The following is a 21,113-nucleotide window of genomic DNA, read 5'->3' on the forward strand; positions in this document are numbered from 1 at the left end:
CATTTTAGTGCATGGTAGGAGGCCAGAAAAGATGTAAAGAAAGAAAAAGGAACCTCTTATCATGTAGTGACAGGAGTACTGGAAAATGAAGAACCATTCAGGATCAGGAACTTTAGTGTAGCTGTGCAAACCAGGAGCCCTATGAACTGACTTCAAGCATTTAGAGAGCCCCAGAATCTCGGGACAAATAGGGAATTGGAGGTGGGGAGGTTCTCTGAGATACTATATAGAAAAGGAAGCTGAAGCTTGGAGTTAAGTTCATAAACCAGTAGCTGAGCCTGGGACAAACTTTTACTTAGCACCCATGTGTGGGTTATTATTATCCCCTTGGGGAAGACTGTGTGATGTGAACAAAGCCAATCCCTGTCCATGTGGAATTTTCCTTAATGTAGTTTTCATCCCATCTGCTTTATTATATGTTTTAAAGTTTCTATTTTTAAGCAATCTCTACACCCAACGTGGGACTTAAACTTACAACCCAGAGATCAAGATTCGGAGGCTCCACCGACTGAGCCAGCCCGGGGCTCCTCTTCATCCTATCATAATGGATAGTATTTAACCTTTCCCCAGGGAGGAAACTCTAGGCTCAGAGAGTTGAAGTCACTTGTACAAAGTCACACAGCCAGAAGGTGTCTCGGTCTGGATTTCACCCCAGAGCAAGTGCTCCCGATCAACTTTGCCATATACTACCTCTGAATAACGATTACAATTATGTAATTATAACTAATGTAATTAATAATTGCAATATAGCATTATAACGTTAGTATAGCTAATATATTAACATTATTGTTATGATGATTACTGTCCTAAAAAGCAGCAGCAACCACCTTTGCCCTGGGCCAGCCTCCATGATAAGGGCTGTCCCTATTCTTTTATTCAACCAATGAATGCTGACCACCTGTTTTGTGCCAGGTACTCCCCTCCCCCCTCCCCCCCCCATTTCACAGATGGGGAAACTGAGGCCCAGGAAGCTTCTCCCAGAGTTTGAGGTATACCGCAACTGGGTGTTCCGAGACCACCTTTGGAAAGCAACCGGATAGTGCTCAATTAACCCGAGGCAGTCTCGCCGCCCCTACAGACGGAACCACCGCGGTCACACCGCCCACCGCCCAGCGCTACCGAGCAACGGTTGGGGCGGGACCACGTCCTCGTGAGGCCGCCGCGACGGCGGTTAGAAGTCCTGCCCCCCGCGCGTGCGCCCTGCTTGTTCCGCCGGCCCGCTCAGCTGCGGGTGTCCGGGCGCGGTTGGAGGCGTCCCCGAGGAGCGCGCGCGCTTGCGCCGGCGTCGGGCTCGCGCACGCGCACCTGCGCCGGCGTCGGGCTCGCGCACGCGCACGACGGCGGCGGCGACGGCGGTTCCTGCCGGGGGCTGCGAGTGGCGGGCGGCTCGGAGGGGAGCAGCGTCGCTGAGGGGCTCGGCGGCAGTGGCGGCGGCTCGGCACGCGTGGCTCTTGGCCCGGCTCGCGCAGCGGCGGGCGTTTCAGTCCGGTTCAGGGGCGTGGGCGCGGCGGCGGCGGCGGCCCGAGGCCTGCGGCCTAGGCCTCAGCGCGGCGGCGGGCTCGAGTGCGGCGCGGGGCCGGCCTGAGGGCCCTACTCGGCGGCACCATGAGTGTGGAGGCGTACGGGCCCAGTTCGCAGACGCTCACCTTCCTGGACACTGAGGAAGCCGAGCTGCTTGGCGCCGACACACAGGGCTCGGAGTTCGAGTTCACCGACTTCACCCTCCCCAGCCAGACGCAGACGCCCCCAGGTGGCCCCGGCGGCCCCGGAGGAGGTGGTGCGGGAGGCCCGGTCGGCGCTGGCGCGGGCGCTGCGGCCGGACAGCTGGACGCGCAGGTGAGCGGCACATGGCGGCGCCGGAAGCCCGGGCCGGGCCTCGGCGCCCGGGAACCTGCCCCGAGTCCCGCACTTCGGCGGCGTCCGAAGTAACCTGTTCCAGGTCCCTCACTCAGGCCCGGCCCAGGCTGACCTTCCCCGGGTTCCCCGATCCGGCCGGGTCCGGAGTGACCTGCCTCGGCTCCCAGCCTCTAGGCGGGCCGGGGCAGACCTGTTTCGAGTCCCGCTCTGGTGGGGTCCGGGTGATCTGGTCAGGATCTACTTCAGGCCGCGTCTTAGGTCACCTGCCCGAAGTCGCCTTCTGGGCGTGTCCGAGGTGACCTGCCGTCGGGGGTGACCTGTCCCCAAGTTTTCCTCCAGCTGAGTCCGTGCCCTGTTCAAGCCAGCTCCGTGGTGATCCGCCCGGGTTCCCCTCTGGCCGATCCGTCCTCCCTGCCCCACCCCCCACCTGTGGTCCCAGCCATCTGGGCATTCCCCCTCGCCCGCCCCCGGTCATGCCCACTAAACCGCGGGTTCAAATTTCCCCGGGCCCAGGGACGCTGGAGAGGGCAGGGTCGAAGCTCCCGGAGTAGAAACGGAATTTTAGCCTCCAGTTGAGAACCCCACACTCGCTGGTTATGAAGATTATTCAAGAGACAGGTTGCGTTTTGTTTTTCCTTCTTGCATTGCCTGTTGCTGAAACCGACTTGTTATGTAACTCCACAGCTCTGTCTTGGAAAAGTTAGGTTTGAGTTTGTTCCTCCAACGGGGGCAGTGATAGTGGGTTTTACATAAGTGGTACTGCCACGTTGGAAAATTTTGTTTTTAATGATGTGAATGTTTAGGGAAAGCTACTTAGGTATTTTAAGTTTGGGTTTGGGTTATGAGAAGTATTAGGGACGCACTTCCTGAACCTAGGTCCCAGCTCTGGAGTGGCAGAGGGGACTGGCTGGGGTTTTGGGGTGGGATCCCTTGTCACAGGTGTTCCTTGGCATGAGGATCCACTGTCAGGGCTGGGGGAGCCACCCCATCCTCAGCCAGAGTGAGCTCAGACTCTGTCCTTGGGGGAGGAGGGCTAGCATTCTAGTTGATTGAGTCACTCTCGTGGGTAGACCACCCACTTGGATTTTCTTTTAGCCCCTAATAGAAGCAGAAAACATTTGACTCATTCTAACCCCAGATTTCCTTAAAAATAGATGCCTGATGGGTGGAGCATCAGGGAGAACAGGTGTGCAAGTATGTATTTTTTCAGCTTGGTTTACATATGGTGGAGGAAGATAGGAGAGAGTTTGCCTGGAGAAACGAATGAGCCGTTGGACACTCACGATGACACCTGTAGACCTCTCTGTTTTCACAGCTGTGAAATGGGGGTATCGGAGTTTTATTTTTGTTATACTTTTCAACATACCTGAAATCTGCACTTATGTTTGGATGGACCGGAAACATGCATGAAATCTGGACTCAAGTTTGGATGGACCAGATAACGCTGTTTGTAACTTGTGTCCAGTGCATCCGGAGGCTGAGGATAAAGATCACTCAGTTGAGCGATGTGCCATGGTTAGTGGCAGCTCAGGGTTGATAAAGGTAATCGTTTTACTGCAAATTCTTTTAAAGACTTTTATTGCATATTCTTTTCTTTATATTGGCCAGTGTTTTTCTGGCCAGTATAAAACAGCTCTGAGTTCTAGTTTTGTTCCTTGTATTCTGTTTGTGATCAGTGAGTTACAGGGCATGCCCTTCTCTTTCAGTTGAAATAATCTATTTTTCTGCACCTGAGCACTGAGTTGTATAAAATAAGAGCTTTAAAACTCTCCACCAGAGGTAAATGTTGCAGTTGATCTCACCTGAGTTCTGATGACATCAAAAGGGTTTATCCTTCTTTACTTTTAATTAACTCAGATGACCCACTCACGTGTAGCCTAAGTTTGTGTTTGGGGAATGGGAGTTACATCCTTTGTGTCGTAAGAGAAGGCTCTGAATTTGGGGGCAGGAAAAGTCTGAATAGAATTGAAAAGTGGAAAAAAAGTTGATTCTTTCCTATGCCAGTTGGTGGCATTGGCTGCCTACAACATTTGAGATTTTCCTTATTTGTCCTCAAGAGTTGGCTGGGTAACTAACTGTACAGTGGGGCTTCCAGAAAGACTCAAACCCATTCTGAATGCCTTTTGATTTTATCTTATTGAATGAGTAGCTGTAACTTATCAAGTGCTGTGCAGCTACTTCTGTTTCACAGCTTTCTTGAGATAGAATCCATGTAGCATACAGTTTGCCCATTTAAAGTGTACAGTTCGGTAGCTTTTAGTACATTCAGAGTTGTGCAGCCCTCACCGACATCAGTTTTGACATATTTTCATCACCCTAAAAAGAAACCCCATACCTCTTAGCTTGTCAGTCCTCCTTTCTCCAACCCCAGGCAGCCACTGATCTTTCTGTCTCAGGTTTACCTACTGTGGACATTTGATATAAATGACAATATGTGGTCTTTTGTGTCTCGTTTCTTTCACCAAGTATGTTTTCAAGGTTCATCCATGCTGTAACATGTATCTACTACCATTTCTTTTTTGACTGAACAGTTTTCCACAGTACAGACAGACCACATTTTGTTTATCCACTCATCTGTTGGTGGACATTTGGGTTGTTTATCCTTGTAGCTATTATAAATAATGCTGCTGTGAACATTCATGTGCAGGTTTCTGTGTGGCTGTAGGTGAAATTGCTGGGTTGTGTGGTAACTCTGTGCATAACCTTTGCAGGAGCTGCCAGACTCCTTCCCAGCGTGCAGCCACTTTTGATACCAGTTTTGCTTAGTTGGTTTTACCTGAAAGTTTGTTTAAATTTTTTAACGTTTATTTATTATTGAGAGACAGACACAGAGCATGAGCAGGGGAGGGACCGAGAGATGGAGAGACACAGAATCCAAAGCAGTCTCCAGGCTCTGAGCTGTCAGCACAGAGCCCGACGCGGGGCTCGAACCCACGAGCTGTGAGATCATGACCTGAGCTGAAGTCGGACGCTTAACCGACTGAGCCACCCAGGCGCCCCTACCTGAAAGTTTGTTTAAAGGCAGAATGTGTGTCCCTGCCAGGGTAGGAGAATGGCACAGGGGTGACTCCTGCTGAGCTACAAGTTGGTTCAAATAACATTTGTTTTGTTTATGAAATAAAACTGATATTTATCAAAGCCTTCCAGACCATGGAATGAAAAGTGCTGACATAATCCTGCCAAGTGTCCTTAAGATACAAGGGACCATTTTCTTTTGCCTATCTGACTCTTCGTGGGCCCTTCCCCTGCCCATCAAAGGGCAGGGAAAGGTAATTTCAGAAGTGCTTTGCATAATAGTTGGTGTTATAAACCTTCTGCCCTGTCTAGTTGGAATATTTCCTTTTGATGGTTGCTACTGTCATGTTTTCTCCAGATATGGGAATTATGGTAAAGATGTAAGAGTTGGGAACACTACCCAGGCAGAAAAAGGAATTGATACACACAATGATATGGATGCATCTCAGAATAATTCTGGGTAAAAGAAGCACTCTGACCAAAAAAAAAAAAAAGAATATATACCCTGTGATTCTGTTTGTATGAAGCCCTAGAAAGTGCTAATAGTAATAGAAAACAGATTAGTGGTTGGGAGAAGGAGGAAGGAAAAGAGAGGGTGACAAAGGGCATAAGGAGACTTGGTGATAGATGTATTGGTTATCTCGATTGGGTGTTTACATACACTGATGTATAACAACTTATAAAACTATACACTTTAAGCATGCACTGTTGATTGTATGTCAGTTACACCTCAGTGAAACTGAAAAGAAAGGCCACAGGGAGATACCACTACCTGCTCATAAGATTGGCTCAAATTTTTTAAAAGGCTGGAAAGCCACTTATAACTTTCATACCTTGCTGATGGGATGGTTCACCCATTTCTCTGTGGTCCAGCAGAGAAGCAAAGGTGGTTGTCCACACATGGGGCTGCTCTGAGCATTTATAGCTGATTCGTTCTTGAGAGCCCCAGACTGGAAACAACTCCAGTGACCATCATCAGGTAAATGGATAAACAAAGGCTCTTCATCAGTTGTAGTCTTGAGTACATACACTTGAGCTTCTTTTCCTCTTCAAGTGGTAGACACTTGAGTAAAGAGTTGCTACCTAGTCTTCAGAATTGATCATGGAAAGCTGTCCTAACATATTCTTGCCCATCCAGGTAAACAGATCATCTTCTGCTTATTGGCCTGTAGTTTATGAAGAGGAGGAATGAGTTCAGTACAGTCTAGGGGTTCCCAAAAGTGGTGAGTTTAAAATTTGAGTGGGACTTTTTCCATCTGGTTTTGTGAACACTCAGTTCAGCGGTGATATAAGCACACCTTGAGAAAATTGGAGATAAGACACTGGTAACCTTGCAGGAGCTCTGGCAAGTGTTCGTTCAGCACTTTCCCCTTATTGGATTTCCCAAGTTTGTTTCTAGATGGTTAGGACTCCATGGGCGATTAGGGGAGAGGAAGGGCTTACGTGTCATTGGTGAATAAGCAAAATGACTTCTTACTCTGTTCACCCTAATTTCTTAACCCAGATTGAATACGATTGGGGGTAAAGTTAACACTTGAACAATACCAGTGTTAACTGAAAAACAAAGTTCTTTCTCAATCCTGCTCCCACAACCAAAAAAAGGAGACGTTTTTCTAATAGCTTTATTAAGGTATGATCACATACCATAGAGTCTTATATGTAAATGTGCAATTCAGTGTTTTTCTAGTAAATTTGCAGAGTTGTTCGACCATCACACAATTCATGGTCTTTGATTCTTCTTCATGCCTCTTTTTCTTCCCCTTCCTGCTCCTTCCCCTTCCTGCCCCTCCCCTTTTTGCTCCTGTTAATCTTTGTAGTTTCTCATCAGCATCTCTAATGTAGGGAAATGGAGTGACCCTGTGCTCAGCCACTCCCAGTCACATTTTGGGGGAGATTCACCACCCTGTATGCTGGGCCCTCCACGTGGGTGCAGAGTCAGGAACGGAGGGAGGCCTGGCCACGCTGCTTTCAGGGTGAGCCTGGGAGCCCTCATATATCTGTTCATGTTTACTTTTGTCCCCACTGTACATGCTGTCAGGCCAGTCTCTTCAGCTTGGTCCTTGTCTCCTGCCCCTCTCTGTAGTCCTGCTTCCTTGCCTTGCTGTGCTCTCTGAGGATTGGGGGTCAAAGTGAATCCTTTGCCATCTGTAGCTGTTGTGTTAGAAATGACAGGTGCTGCTCAGACTGCGGTTGACCTTTGGGATCATGAGGGCCCAGAAGAGGGAGTGGTCTGCCCTGCAGAGGGAAAGCTTTTGTGAGCAGTGTTCCTTGAGTTCAGGAAGGCATGCTGCTGGGCAGAGAGGTGGGCATGGAGCGCTACACTTGGCTTGGTGTGGAGGAGAGTGGGTGCGGGCAAGGGTTGATATGCCATGCCAGGGGCTCGGGCTGGATCCTAGAGCCTCATGGAGCTGCTGAGGGGATACTGTGACCTCGCTTGAGAGGAAGGGCCCTTAGATGGCAGGTAGACCTGGCAGAGTGTGGACAAAGCCAGAAGGGGAGCTCCGGCAGAGTGCCTTGTGGTCAGATATGTGCCTGTGCACGCTGGCGCATGTGTATAAATGTGAGTGTGTGAACTACGGTACCAGGCAGCCAGAGTGGCCACTCCTGCTGGGACATGTTGACTGCACTGGATACCCTGTTGCCCCTGAGTCCTCATAAGGAATTATGGCTAGAGCAGACACAAGTTCTGTCTGTGGTTTTTGTCAGGGCCCGTGATCCCCCAAGGCTGAGGCAGGGCTCCTCTCTGATGGGAGGTATGGGTGGAGTTGGTGCTGGTCAGCAGACCCTTTGGAGACACTGCCCTGAGAGGGAGGGTAAGAGGCTCTGCAGAAAGGGAGAGGCCCCACCAGAGCAGCATGCACGGAGGCTGGAGGGAACAGATTCTGGGCAGTGGCTCTCAACTGAGGGGCATTTGTGGTTGTTGCCCTGGCAGGGTGGTCTTGCAGTGTTGCCGGGATAGTCCTGCCCGCAGAGAAGGGTCATGACTCCCAGTTCTGCTTGGTGGGACCCGGAACAGAGTGTGGCCTGGAAGGTGTTGGAAGGGCAGCGAGTCTGGCTGAGTCTTCAGGGCTTCATTTTCCGGGTCTCGGGGCCCTGCTTTCAGGGGGTCTTTGAACTCATCTTGGCAGAGGAGCTTTCCTTGAGAGCAGCATCCTGCTTCCTCTAGTAAATGTGGGGATGCTGGGTCCTGGGATCCCATGGCTGGGAAAGGATCGTTGTGCCTGTTTGTATGTGTTAGTCTGGTAGCAGCTTGTGAGCTGGATTACTGAGCCAAGCCGGGCTTCTTTGGATCCCTGCAGACTGTTGCCTGGATGGCTTCTAGACCTAGGCTGCTTGCTGAGCTCTGCGGGTAGCCCTTTGTCACAACTGAGGATGGCACTTTCGTGTCTGCTTTGCTCCTTGCAGAGCTCAGCTGCCAGGGATGCCAGTGACTTTGGGGAGGTGGCTCTCCTCATCTTGGAGTAGAAGGCATTTGGTCAGAACTGTGCTTGCCTTCCGTCACTCTTTTTGAGTGCATGGCTCCTCGGACTCCATGGAGGCCACCTTGTCCATCTATATTGTGTAAAAACATTGGTTATGGATTCTCTGCAAGTAAAGAAAACAAACCCGGCATATCCATCTCCTCAGTTCAGCAGTTTTGTCCTCTGGCCCTTTATTCTCATCGCAGAAGAGCTTTAAAACAAATCCAACATGTTATTTCATCCTTCCTTCTGAGGTTGAGCCATATGAGTTAGCAATACACAGTCATTTTGACCTATATTTACTATGCGTTTCTGGAAACAAAAAAGCATCTCTCCATCATAGGCAATACTGCTGTTGTCAGATGAACAGCACTGACAGTCGTTTTTTGGGATCATCTAATCCACAGGGCTTCCCTTTCTCCACAGATTCTTCACTCATGAGAAAATGTCTTGACTTGGTCTGGCCCCCAGTGAGGTCCACCATTTATGTGATGGTTATGAATCTTGGCTTGCTCTCCAGGGCAGCCTCTCCCTCTTCTTTTCATGCCACTGAGCTGGGGTCCAGTCTATGTCATTGTCCTGTGAGGTGTCCTGGCTTCTGGACTGAACCCATCATCACACCCTGGCTTCTCCCTGCAGGCGTGGAGTGGGCTCCTTTGAGAGTAATGATCCCAGGGCTGGACATGCAGAGGCAGCCCAGGTTGAGGTGGGGATGCCTCGGACACATCAAGGACACTCTGAGCATTGAAATGAACCATAGGCCTGGACTCAGCATGCTGACCAGAACAAGGGTTCACTGTAAAGAGGGAGGCCGGTGAGGATCCTTTTTATCCAGAATCTGGGGACCACTCTCTTGAGTGGGACCGTGTGAAGGCATTTTCGTAGGTCAGAAATGGTTGAATGTCAGCAGTTACATGTGGTTAAAACTATTGGATTAAAGAAGGCTAAAGAGACAGCATAAGTAACGAGTGTTAACTAGGTCTTGAATGTAGAAAACTAGAAAGGACGTTAGGGTGTTGGGGAATTGCGCTTGTGCTTATAAGATAGCAGTATTACATCAGTTTTATCAGCGTAATTCCCGAGCGTGAGGCTTGTATAGTGATTACATGGAGAAGATGCTTGTCCTGGGGCTTGCGACTCTGAAATGGGTCAGGAAAGTAAAAGTGTGTGTGTGCAGAGGGAGAGAGCAAAAGCATGGTAAAAAGTGTGAGTGGCTGGTGGATCCAGGTGATGGTTATGTGAGTTGTTTATTCCCTGTAGTTTTGAAACTTTCTCAAGAGCTGGGGGGAGGCCAGAACTTCTGTTAGCTTTTTCCAGAGGTGAGGCTCAGCCTCTCCTTACCCTGAGGGAAAGGTGATTGCCCACTCTCTTTTTATTTAAACCTCAGGATAAAAAAATACTTTTATTGATGAAATGAATTATTTTACATTTCAGTGTTTATGCTTTTCAGTGTGAAGATGTATTCATTTAGCCTACACTATGAGGGCTTCCTGGGGTGTGGCTCATTTCTAGGTCCTGGGGTCATAGTAGGGACCCCTGCTTTGGGGCTCCACAGATGGAATGGGGGAGGCCTCCCTGGGAGGCGCCCTGTGGACTGAGACCCAAAGGACCAAGAGCCAGCTGTGCAGAAACCAAGGGACAGTGAGTGCAAAGGCCCCGGAGCACTGGCAGACTCAGAGACTGAGGGACTGAAAGGTCCATTTCATGCTGCGTGGTACAATGCTTATGAGGTTTGGAGTAAAAATCTGTGGTCTAAAAGTTCTTACCAGCACATTTGGGAGTGATTTTTGAATTTACATGCTTTTCCTCTGTGGGACCGAAGCAACGTTTCTTCCTGCTACTCTGATGTACACAGTGAATTCTGTAGTTGCTTGTATGAAACTGTCCCTGGGCAGAAAACATCTGCAGACCTTTACCCAGAGCAGAGGCGAAGAGGGAACTGTTTCCCCAGTGATGTGATGCCTGGGAGTGGGCTCAGGGTTCCTGTGGGTGCAGGGGGGTGCTGCCTCTCTGAGCCTTGCAGGCTGCAGGGGTCCTGACTGGAAGTGAGGGGTTGATAATCTCAGAGGACCTCAGTCCTGTTCTGGCCAAGGACCCTTCACTCCTCCCGTCTTGTCACCTGGCATGGATTGTGGACCTTCTCTGTGCTGGGCACTCTCTAGTTAGAGCTTTGTTTTAACTAATTTAATTATAGTTTCTAAGGTCAGATGTATTTTTGAACTTAATGTTTATCTTAAAACTTTCCAGAGAGTAGAGGGAGAAACTAACAACCCCGCTATAGAAGTCAGTTTGTGTTGTGGCCAGATCGTAGCTGGGCAGGAGTGGGGCTGAGTGGGAGCTGGGAGTGTGTGCGTGTGTGTGTGTGTGTGTGTGTGTGTGTGTGTGTGTGTGTGCCACGTATACATTATACGTTCCTTAACCAGGAGGCTAGAGGGCTACTGGGCCTTGGAGAATCTGGACTGTCTTCTCTGGCCCCCCAGCTCTAGTGGAGGGTGGAGAGTCTACCTGACCTTGTATCTGTATCATATTGTCTCCCACGAGTTCTGAGAGTAGACCTACATTTCTTTCCCCATTATTAACCTGAAGGGGTAAGTGTGCAGGGTGGGTCCCCATGTGGCTGGTCAGGAGGTGTCCTCTGCTGGTTCAGGCCTTCCCCTGGTGAGGGGAGGTGAACTGTGGGATCTGAGGCCCAGATGAGGCAGGAGTGGGTAGGAAGATGGCACCCAGGTGGTATGCACTTTTCTGTATTACTCTGTGGACCAATTTTGATGTTTCAGGACAGTAAAGCTTCAGATATCACCAAGGGCATTTCTTTATACGTAAAAGCTTATGCAATCTAATAAGATATTTTAGGAGTTCTTCTAGGTAAGGAATCTGTAAACATTTTCTTAAAAGGCTAGATAGTAAATGTCCTAAACATTGTCGGATAAGAAGTAAAATTGAGGATATTATTAGGTATTTAACCCAGCTGTTTATAAATACGGGGGAGCGCCTGGATGGCTCAGTTGGTTAAGCATCTGACTTCAACTCGGGTCATGATCTCATGGTTCGTGAGTTCAAGCCCCGCTTCGGCCTCTGTGCTGACAGCTAAGAGCCTGGAGCCTACTTCAGATTCTGTGTCTCCCTGTCTCTCTCTGCCCCACTCACACTTGGTCTCTGTCTCTCTTTTTCAAAAAATAAACATTAATTTTTTTTTTTTTTTTAAATACGAGTACCAGGGTGCCTGGGTGGCTCAGTCAGTTGAGTATCCAACTCTTGATTTCGACTCAGGTCATTGTCCCAGGGTCATGGGATCAGTCTCCAAACCTACTTAAGATTCTCTTCCCCACCCCCTGCTCATGCTTTCTCTTTAAAAAAAAAAAAAAAAAAAATGTAAATGCTATTCTGAGCTTGAGAGGGGGAGCTGCATGCTGATTCCTTCCTGGACCACCTTCTTAGCCTTCGGATGATCCTGGGTGGTGGTGTTTTGTTTGTTTGTTTGTTTTTAAGTTTATTTTGAGAGAGGCAGAGCATGAGCAGGGGAGGGGCAAAGAAAGAGGGAGAATCCCAAGCAGGCTCCATGTGGTCAGTGTGCAGAACCCGACCGGGGGCTCAAACCCATAAAACCATGAGATCATGACCTGAGCTGAAATCAAGAGTCAGATGCTTAACCAACTGAGCCACCTAAGCTCCCTAATTCTGGGTTTTAAGGTGTTTTTCTGCTGAGATTGGATTGGAAAGATAGCACATTTCTCTTTGGAAAGATGAAAGCTGATCAGAATGAAGTCATAAAAGGTGTCAATACGCATTTAAGCTCAGGATACCAGATCTATGGAAAGAATTGTTTGTTTTTTAAAGTTCATTTATTTTGAGAGGGAGAGCATGAGCAGGGGAGGGGCAGAGAGAGAGGGAGAGAGAATTCCAAGCAGGCCCAGCATTGTCAGCACAGAGCCTGATACAGGGCTTGAACCCATGAACTGTGGGATCATGACCTGAGCCGAAATCAAGAGTTGGACGCCTTACTGACTAAGCCACCCAGGCATCCCTGGAAAGAATAGTTTTAGATCAAGTAAAAAGTTTGCCTTCCATAATATTCTCAGAAACCTTGTTACCTTAAATACTTGAGGAACCTGTTTACTGACTTTAAGAGTTTAAATGGAATCATAGATGTCAATTTCTTTTTCTTTCTTTCTTTCCTTCCTTCCTTCCTTCCTTCCTTCCTTCCTTCCTTCCTTCCTTCCTTCTTTTTTAATTTTTGAGAGAACATGAGCAGGGGAGGTGCACAGAGAGGGGGACAGAAGATCTGAAGAGGGCTCCATGCTTACAACAGAGAGTCCAATGCGGGGGCTCAAACTCAGGAACCTTGGGATCATAACCTGAACTGCTTTATCAGTCGAACCACCCAGACACCCCTGCAGATGTCAATTTCTAATTGCTGCCTTCTGAAGCATGAGATGCATACCTTCTTCTCTGCCATAAGATGAAATCCTGGTGCCGTAACCTGGCCACACACTTTCAGAAAACCAACACGTGTTGGGGCGCCTGGGTGGCTCAGTCGGTTAAGCGTCCCGACTTCGGCTCAGGTCATGATCTCGCGGTCCGTGAGTTCGAGCCCCGCGTCAGGCTCTGTGCTAACGCTCAGAGCCTGGAGCCTGTTTCAGATTCTGTGTCTCCTTCTCTCTGACCCTCCCCCGTTCATGCTCTGTCTCTCTCTGTCTCAAAAATAAATAAATGTTAAAAAAAAAAAATCTCTTAAAAAGAAAACCAACACGTGTGTGCCTAACACAGTCATACTAGGAGACATTGCGAGCCAGCAGTGCTGGCCCTGGGTGGCAGCCTCACAGTAGCATTGCCACAGCATGTGTCAAGAGAAACATTGCCAAACAGGTGACTTTTTGAAGTGATAGCCAACGATCAGAATTTCAAAGCACCTCAACAAAGAATGTAACAATCTAATTAAAAATGGGCAAAGGACTTCAATAGACATTTCTCCAAAGAAGATATATAAATGACCAGCAAGCACAAGAAGAGATCCTCAGTTTCATTAGCTAGCATAGAAATGCAAATCAAAGCCACAATGAGATAACCACCTCATATTCATTAAGTTGGTTGTTTAAAAAAACCCAGAAGAATGATAATGAGTATCATCGAGGCTGTGGAGAAATTGGAACCCTTGTGCACTGTTGGTGGGAATGTAAAATGGCATAGTCTCTGTGGAAAATACTATGCAGTTCCTCAGAAAAGTTAGATATAGAATTACCATAAGATCCAGCAAGTCTACTTCTTTTGGGGTATATCCCCAAAAGAATTGAAAGCCGGAACTTGATGAGATCGTTGTATACCATGTTCATGGCAGCCAGAAGGTGGAAAAAACCCAAGTGCCCACTGAAGAGTAAATGGGTAAACAAAACGTCTGTCCATACAGTGGAATGTTATTCAGCCTTAAGAAGGGAAATTCTGACACATGCTACAACATGGATACATCTTGAGGACAGTATGCTATGTGAAATAAGCCAGTCACAAAAAGACAAACACTATGAGCCCATTTATATGAGATCTCTAGGGTAGTCAAGTTTTCAGAGAAAGTAGAAACGTGGGTGCCAGGGGCTCGGGGGAATGGAGGGTTGGTTATGGATACAGAGTTTCAGTTTCAGATGAAAAAGTTGTAGAGATGGGTGTTGGTGATGATTGTAGAATAATAGGAATGTATTTAATGCCACTGAGCTGTACACTTAAAAATGGTTACAAGGGGGAGGTGGGGTGTCTGGGTGGCTCAGTTGGTTAAGCAATCCAGTTCTTGATTTCGGCTCAGGTCATGATCTCACGGTTCATGAGTTCAAGCCCCGCGGCGGGCTCTTCGCTGACAGTACGGAGCCCTGGGCAGTGTGGAGTCTCTCTGCCCCTTGCTTGCTCCTGCTTGCTCTCTTTCCCTCCTCCTCCCCTCCCCCTCCTTCTCCTTCTCTTCTCTTGCTCAAAAATAAATATTTTTAAAATGGCTACAGTAGTACATTTTATATTACGTGTATTTTACTACAGTAAAAAAAAAAGAGATCAGGGGTTCACAAAGAAGTGCTTGTGATTGTTACAGTACTGTCTTTGCATTAAAATCCAAATGTTGATTTTGATTTTTCCTTTGAAAAAAAAATTTTTTTTTCAAACAAAGCATAGTTTTCTTTCATTTAACTTTGTTGCTGCCTGCCTGGAAAAAGTGCATTAAAGTAGTGGCAGAAGCTGTGAAATGGGGTTCTAATGTGGGCTGAGACCATTACAGACACAGCTGTAGATACCCCCTACTCACAACCCAAATGCGCCACTGCAGTTTCCAGAATGCCCCCTAGGGGGCAATGCACTTCCTGATTCCCCCGTGTAACCGGGTGTGTGCTGCCCTTCCCACCCCCCCCCCCCCACCCCCCAGCTCCACATCCCCAAGAGATCTGCTGTCTTTAGAATCTTACAGGTAACTTGGCTGGAGCAGTGGACACGACGAAAAGGCCCCGGGGGCACTCCTGACTTGAGCTGCACTGGCCTGAGCTGGCCCCACATGGTGTGGCTCTAAGTGGCAAGGGCCCTTTGAGGGAGGGGGGGCCAGTGTCTGATCCTGTCTCACTGCTCAGAGAAATCTGGTGCCTGCCCTGGGGCTTCTGTCATTCATTCCTCCCTGTCCTCATCACTGTTCCGACACTCCTGCTGCCTGACCCAACCTCATGTGGGAGATGTGTCATCTTCTCCTGTTGGGAGCATGGGGAGATGACAAGGACTGTTGACTGCTGTCTGAGGTTCCTGGCGGTGGCTTTAGGAATGCCCGTTAATCTCTGGCGAGTTGAATCCATGTGCCTCTGAATGGAAATGTGAGCTCAGTAGAAGTGCCTGTGAAATTCATGGGTTATTGTTAAAGTTGCCTTTTGGTATGTTTTTGCAGTTGTGACTTATAAAAGGTAATATAAGTAGTAAGATTATAGCCTGAGTTTGGAAGGTCATCCTAACATTGAACTACTAATTCATAAGGAAGAAGGGCTGCCCTCTGGAGAGGGAAACTGGCAGTGGAGGAAGTATGTTGACTAGTGAGAAAACTGCTCTCCCTCATCTCCAGTGGACACAGCCTTTACGTCTGGTGCTTAGGCTTTGGTGGGACCCATCACTCTGCTGGCATTCCAGGCCCTCTGTCCTGACACTGTGCAACTGTCCCCAGAGGGGATTGCAACAACTTTGTAAAAAGTCATCCTGCTCCTTGTGACCCTCAGTCATGGGAACGAAGCGTTTTCCTCAGCATCCAGTTTGCTCATGGCTCCGTGACCAGATGGGATTGGACCTGGATATGCAGGAGGCAGGGTGGATGACCTAGGTCACCAACACCCTGTTTTTGTCCAGGTGGGTTTAATAGGGAGAGTGTAAAAAGTCCAGTCAGAAGAAGCTGAACTGTCTTAGGTGGAGAGCAGGCCGGCACTTGTGGGAAGGTCACCATGGCTGCTCATTTGAGGAGAGGTCACGTGCCTGGGCTAAGGCCTGAAAGCTGCAGCCTTGCGTGGTGATGGCACTATTCTGCTGTAGGTCGGTGGACCAGAGGGCATTCTGCAGAATGGGGCTGTGGATGACAATGTGGCCAAGACCAGCCAGCTGTTGGCCGAGTTGAACTTTGAAGAAGATGAAGAAGATACCTATTACACGAAGGATCTCCCTGTACATGCCTGCAGGTGAGTGCCGACGGCAGAGTCTCAGACTCATCCCACAGAGCTTTTTCATTCTGAGTGGGTTTGCTGGCTTTAGAAGCCCATCTAAGCCAATGGACTGTGACATTTGGTATTACGAAATAAGGAGACTCTTCAGATTTGTCTGTACATAGTCAGGAGCAGGAGGGTGGGGTCAGCACACTCTGACACCCCTAATTCACCTAGAGGGTAGGGGAATGACTCCTTCTCAGGCCTTGAGGTGGTTTCTGGTACCTGTTCCGCTCACTCATTCAAAAGAATTCCTCACATTTGGTGAGCATTTAGGTTTAGAGGGTAAACAAACAGCAGCTAAAATTTCTCTTACAAAGAGATGATTGATTGTAGGATACTTTAAAATATCTGCATCTCTGATGTGTTCAAAATTCCCCCAAAATTGGAGTTGAATAATCAGTGGGTAGACCTGTTTGTTGACCAAATTTGGAATTCTCATCTAGAGCAGGATCCATCTGTTACATTTTGACCCTTAAGCTTGGACTTACTCTTGCTTTGTTACACATACGCAAGAAAATTGAGACCAAAAGAGGTGAAATGATCTTGCTCAGGGCACCCGGCCAGTCAGGGCCACTTTAGACCTGGGCCACGGCTCAGTCTTGCCCACCTCTCGGGCACGTTGCCCCCCCCCCCCCCCCCCCGAGTCTGTGCCCACCACAAGATAGTGCTGCTCTTTTCCCTGCTCTGTGGACAGACTTTTTTTTTTTTTTATAACTATTTTGGCTTTTTGTTTTTAACTTTATTTTGGCTCTTGTTTCCACTCTTGTTTACAAATGTTTTTATGTACATGTTAGTGATGTGTCAGTGTTCCTGTTACCTACACATTTGACAGTGAAGTGGCTCCGGTAAAGCTGCAGGTGGTTAAAGTTTGCACACCCCCTCACCTTCCCAGCTGTCCCCAAGGTGTGGGGTGTTGCAGGGAAGGTTCTTGGCTGACCCACATTCAGTTTGAGACTGAGTCTTGGCTTCATACACACAGAGGACTCTGTGGTGAGCCAGTTTTTGTTTTTGATGTGTTGATTTTCAGAAGAATGAGGCTGGGGGCTCTCCTGAGGTGCTCCTTGCAAGCTTGAGCTCAGTCTGCCCCGAGACTCTCTGCTGCTGGGGCTGAGCTGAGCGTTCCCAGGAGCCTGGCGCCCTCTGCTGGGATGTGGAGTGCCTTGTGAACGTGGTGTGGTTACAGCTTACTCTTCTGTGTGCCCAGAGCCAGGGATGCTGACTTCCGTTCTTTTAAGTCACAGTTCTGGAAACTTCAGGCCAAAGGGAGTGACAGGGGGTTGCCTTGGGATGTCAGACCTCCATTGTTGGGCTCACCTGGCACTTTCCACAGTTCTCACCCCTCACCTGGAAGGGGCTTTGCTGTTGTCTAGGGCCTCTCTGAGGAAGCTCCCCAGCACCCTGAACCCTTTCCCTGCATTTGCAGGGTCAAGAAGCCTCTGCAGTTAACTGATTGGATTTTGCTAGTGGGATCGTTGGGTTTGATTATGTGTTTAATGAAAAATTTAAAAATGTTGTAAGAGGAAAGAATTTTACATCCTGCCAAATTAAAACCAGAGAAAGACCTTCCAGCTTTAACTGTTGATGTTTTGACTTTTTTAGTTACTGCGGAATACACGATCCTGCTTGCGTGGTTTACTGTAATACCAGCAAGAAGTGGTTCTGTAATGGACGTGGAAATACTTCTGGCAGGTAGATAATCAGACCGCGCATGTGTCTTTAATCAGTGCTGTGCTCAGATTTGTGTGTAAATTATGGAAATGTTGAAGCAAAAGCACAATATAAAATCACGCTAACAAACCTGGTTTTTTCCCTCCTCTGTGACTGGTTTAACTTGAAACAGATGGTGGTGTGTGAATGCCTTAATGTATTTACCCTTGATTTATTCTCTGTGGTTCTTTTTATTATGCAAGTAGGGTTGGCTTAATTCTCGTTCCCAGTTTTTATTTATATTTTTCTGCAAGATGAGCTCCTGGCACGCCCGTTTGTCTTCATTACTGGGTGCCTGGGGAGGATGTTCCCAAGACAGTAATGGGCATCCATGGGAGCCGCTTCCTGAGAAGGCTCCCTCTGGCCTTAGCTCATCGGAGCAGTCCTGAGGCTAATACGGGCCAGATCCTGAATCATCGGATTAAATTAAGTTCACTTGACCGTCGTCTCTGGGCTCCCCTTCCTGCTGTTGATCAGCAGCAGCTGTGACTGGGTCTCTTGTTTTGTATTTGGGGTGAGACCAGTTTTGTGCTGGTGCTTGGATTCCAGGGAGAGTCCAGTCTGTTTGTCTAGTTCTAGTGATGGGACTCCTTGGTCCCTGCCACCAGTGAGGGTCCAGTCCTAGTGGCTTCTCCAGAGGATGCCATCATGTGTGATAGCTCACTCCTCTGTCATAGAGAAGCAGAGCAGAGTCTTGTGGGAAATGGCGCCTGGTCTTCGGCAAGAAAGCAGCATTTTCTGGGATCCGTGTTTTAGAGACATAAAGTGGCGAAACCCCATAGGAAAGTTTATTTGCGCAGAGCCCCCACTCTTCCTGTGTCTTCAACAGCTGTAGGCCAGGCCTCACCATCTCGTACTGCCTGAGGACAGTGGACAGATCTCGTGTCATCTTAGAGTGAGCAGTGCGAACTGTGAGGTTCTGAGTGAGGCAAGAAAGGGGACTGATGCTTAATTTTTAAAAAAATATTCCATTTATTTTGAGAGAGTGAGCGCAAGAGGAGGGGAGGGAGGGAGGGAGAGAGAGAGAGAGAGAGAGAGAGAGAGAGAAAGAAAGAATATCAAGCAGGCTCCATGCTGTCAACACAGAGCCCTTACTCTGGGCTCGATATCACAAACCGTGAGATCATAACCTGAGCTGAATCAAGAATCAGATGCTTAAGCACCTGAGCCCCCCAAGCGCCCCATGGTATTTAATTTTAAAGATTTGAAAGGAAAAGCATCTTCAGGGTAACCAGTATCATGTCCCATTTTCAGAATGTTCTGGGTAATTTCAGCATTACTGTGATTGCATTAGTTCCTCTCCTGCAGGAAAAGCAATTAAATAAAACTTAGCTGGCAACCCCAGCTTCCGGTCAGCAGAGCCAAGATCAGGGAAGTGAGTGAAAGGCCTCTAAGAGAAAACAGACTCTGTCAGCCAGCACTGCATGTTTGCATGAGGCCAGATTATAAAGATAATGGGGCAGCCACTGCCTTCAGGGAGCTTCCAGTGTAGGTGGGATGAGGTGGGTGCAGAAAAGACAGAGGAAATCAGAGTCTGGTAAAATGCCCAGTTGTGTGTGACAGCTTCAGAAAAGTGGATGCTGAGAGCGGTGACGGTTGGTGGGATAGATAATCTGACTAGCTTCATGGGTCCAGAGAGGGTTAGGATGTCAGCTGAAGCTTGCAACAGAAGGGGTTTCCCCGGAGGTGAAGGGAGGGCGGCAGCAGCAAGGCAGGCTGGAAGCCCAGCAGGCGTGCTCAGTGCTCAGTGTCTGACAGGCGTTCAGGTAGCTGGGAGAGCCCAAGGCAGAGCCAAGCACCACTTGTTGGACCCCAAGCAAGGCTGACTTGTCTTAGGGTGGAGTTTGCAAGCCCCGGGTGTAAGCGAGCTCTGTCCCGGAAATGGGAAGGCCACGCGGCAGTAAGGAAAGAGCGAGACAAGCCGCTTTCAGATAGTTCAGAGCCGGCCCTGTGCTTCCTGAGAGTAGCCCTGGGCCCTGCTGCTCCATGTTTTTTACTGTCCTCAGGTTTCTAATATGTTTGGTTATCGAGTTTCCTGGCCTGCAGCAAATTAGGAGGGGCTGTTGCTCCTGGAAGCAGGCACAGCGGCCAGAAGAGGCTACACCGAGAAGCCTCTACAGACAGAGAGGAGTGGTGGAAGGGGCAAAACCTCCTGCTTCTCCGGGACAGCAGTCTTGGCCTCAGTGATACGTTCAGTCAGGCCCCATACGTAGGATTTCAGAAAGCAGGAACTAAAAAAAAGAAGCAGGAACTATGTGAAACGTGTTAGGAAAGTTTTCCTTAAAGGCTGTTCAAGTCGGATTGATTTTTACGCTCAGTGGGGAGCCAGTTCAGGGGCGGGCTGGTCCCCTGGGATGCCAGATGGATGAGGTGTGACCGCCCCTGCTAATGGACTGTGAACGGTACCGGAACTTTTAACGGGGGGCTTGAAAATTGGAAGTGGTGAAAAGCCAAACTTTGGGTGTTAACTATTTATCATTTCCTGGTTTCAGCCACATTGTAAATCACCTCGTGAGGGCAAAATGCAAAGAGGTGACTCTGCACAAGGATGGGCCCCTGGGGGAGACAGTTCTGGAGTGTTACAACTGTGGCTGCCGCAATGTCTTCCTCCTCGGCTTCATCCCTGCCAAAGCGGACTCGGTAGTGGTGCTCCTGTGCAGGTGAGGGCGGGGCCCTGATTTGGAGGGGGCGGGGCATTCGGCGCCAGCCGGCCCTATTCTGCCCAAGGGAGAGGTGTGAGCACATCTGGGGGGGAGGGGCTAGTCAGAACTGAGTACGTTGAGGAACTCTTCTGGGGCGGGTTCTGGTTAAGTCATGAAAACACTTGTGTAAAAGAGGTGTTCTAAGAGTTCAGAGCTCAAGTGCATGGGGAGAGGCAATGTATTACTAACAATTTAAAGGTAATGTGATCACATAATAAAACGTAGGGAACATCATTTTGGGGTGAAAAATAAGCCTTGGGGGCAGAGGTCATCCTCACCTGGGCTCTCCCTGCCCACGGTGTTTCTGTAGGCAGCCCTGCGCCAGTCAGAGCAGCCTCAAGGACATCAACTGGGACAGCTCCCAGTGGCAGCCCCTGATCCAGGACCGCTGCTTCCTCTCTTGGCTGGTCAAGATCCCTTCTGAGCAGGAGCAGCTGCGGGCCCGGCAGATCACTGCTCAGCAGATCAACAAGCTGGAGGAGCTCTGGAAGGTAAGGGCCTGCTGAGAATGCAAATCTGCCTCAGCACTTTTGTGGTCCAGGGGGAGCTGCTGGGAGTGTGTTCAAAACAGGAGATTCTGGAAGGAGCTCAGGAGAGACTGCCCTGTGTACTTGAGTGGCCCCTTGGTAGAAGCCCGTGGCCACCTCCTGCCAAGCCTGGGGGAAGGACAGCTC

At 48.9% G+C, this 21,113-nt stretch overlaps 1 protein-coding gene across 2 annotated transcripts in view; it reads left to right on the forward strand.

Annotated features, from left to right (window-relative positions):
- Positions 1-1,365: 1,365 nt before the first annotated feature.
- The window catches only part of UPF1 (UPF1 RNA helicase and ATPase), a 37,251-nt gene continuing 17,503 nt past the window's right edge, over positions 1,366-21,113 (forward strand). The window contains exons 1-5 of one of the 2 annotated variants that reach the window (XM_047094794.1): positions 1,366-1,836; positions 15,861-16,003; positions 17,630-17,719; positions 20,230-20,397; positions 20,750-20,930. In XM_047094794.1, the coding sequence (XP_046950750.1) occupies positions 1,606-1,836; positions 15,861-16,003; positions 17,630-17,719; positions 20,230-20,397; positions 20,750-20,930 (813 nt within the window). In that variant the 5' untranslated portion in view covers positions 1,366-1,605. The remainder of the gene's footprint in view (positions 1,837-15,860; positions 16,004-17,629; positions 17,720-20,229; positions 20,398-20,749; positions 20,931-21,113) is intronic. The other variant, XM_047094795.1, reaches the window with a different exon arrangement.

The sequence above is a fragment of the Lynx rufus genome, unplaced genomic scaffold (assembly GCF_022079265.1).
Source record: "Lynx rufus isolate CCGP_SWC_20201006 ecotype Redwood Valley unplaced genomic scaffold, mLynRuf1.p SCAF_4, whole genome shotgun sequence".
NCBI classification, from domain to species: domain Eukaryota; kingdom Metazoa; phylum Chordata; class Mammalia; order Carnivora; family Felidae; genus Lynx; species Lynx rufus.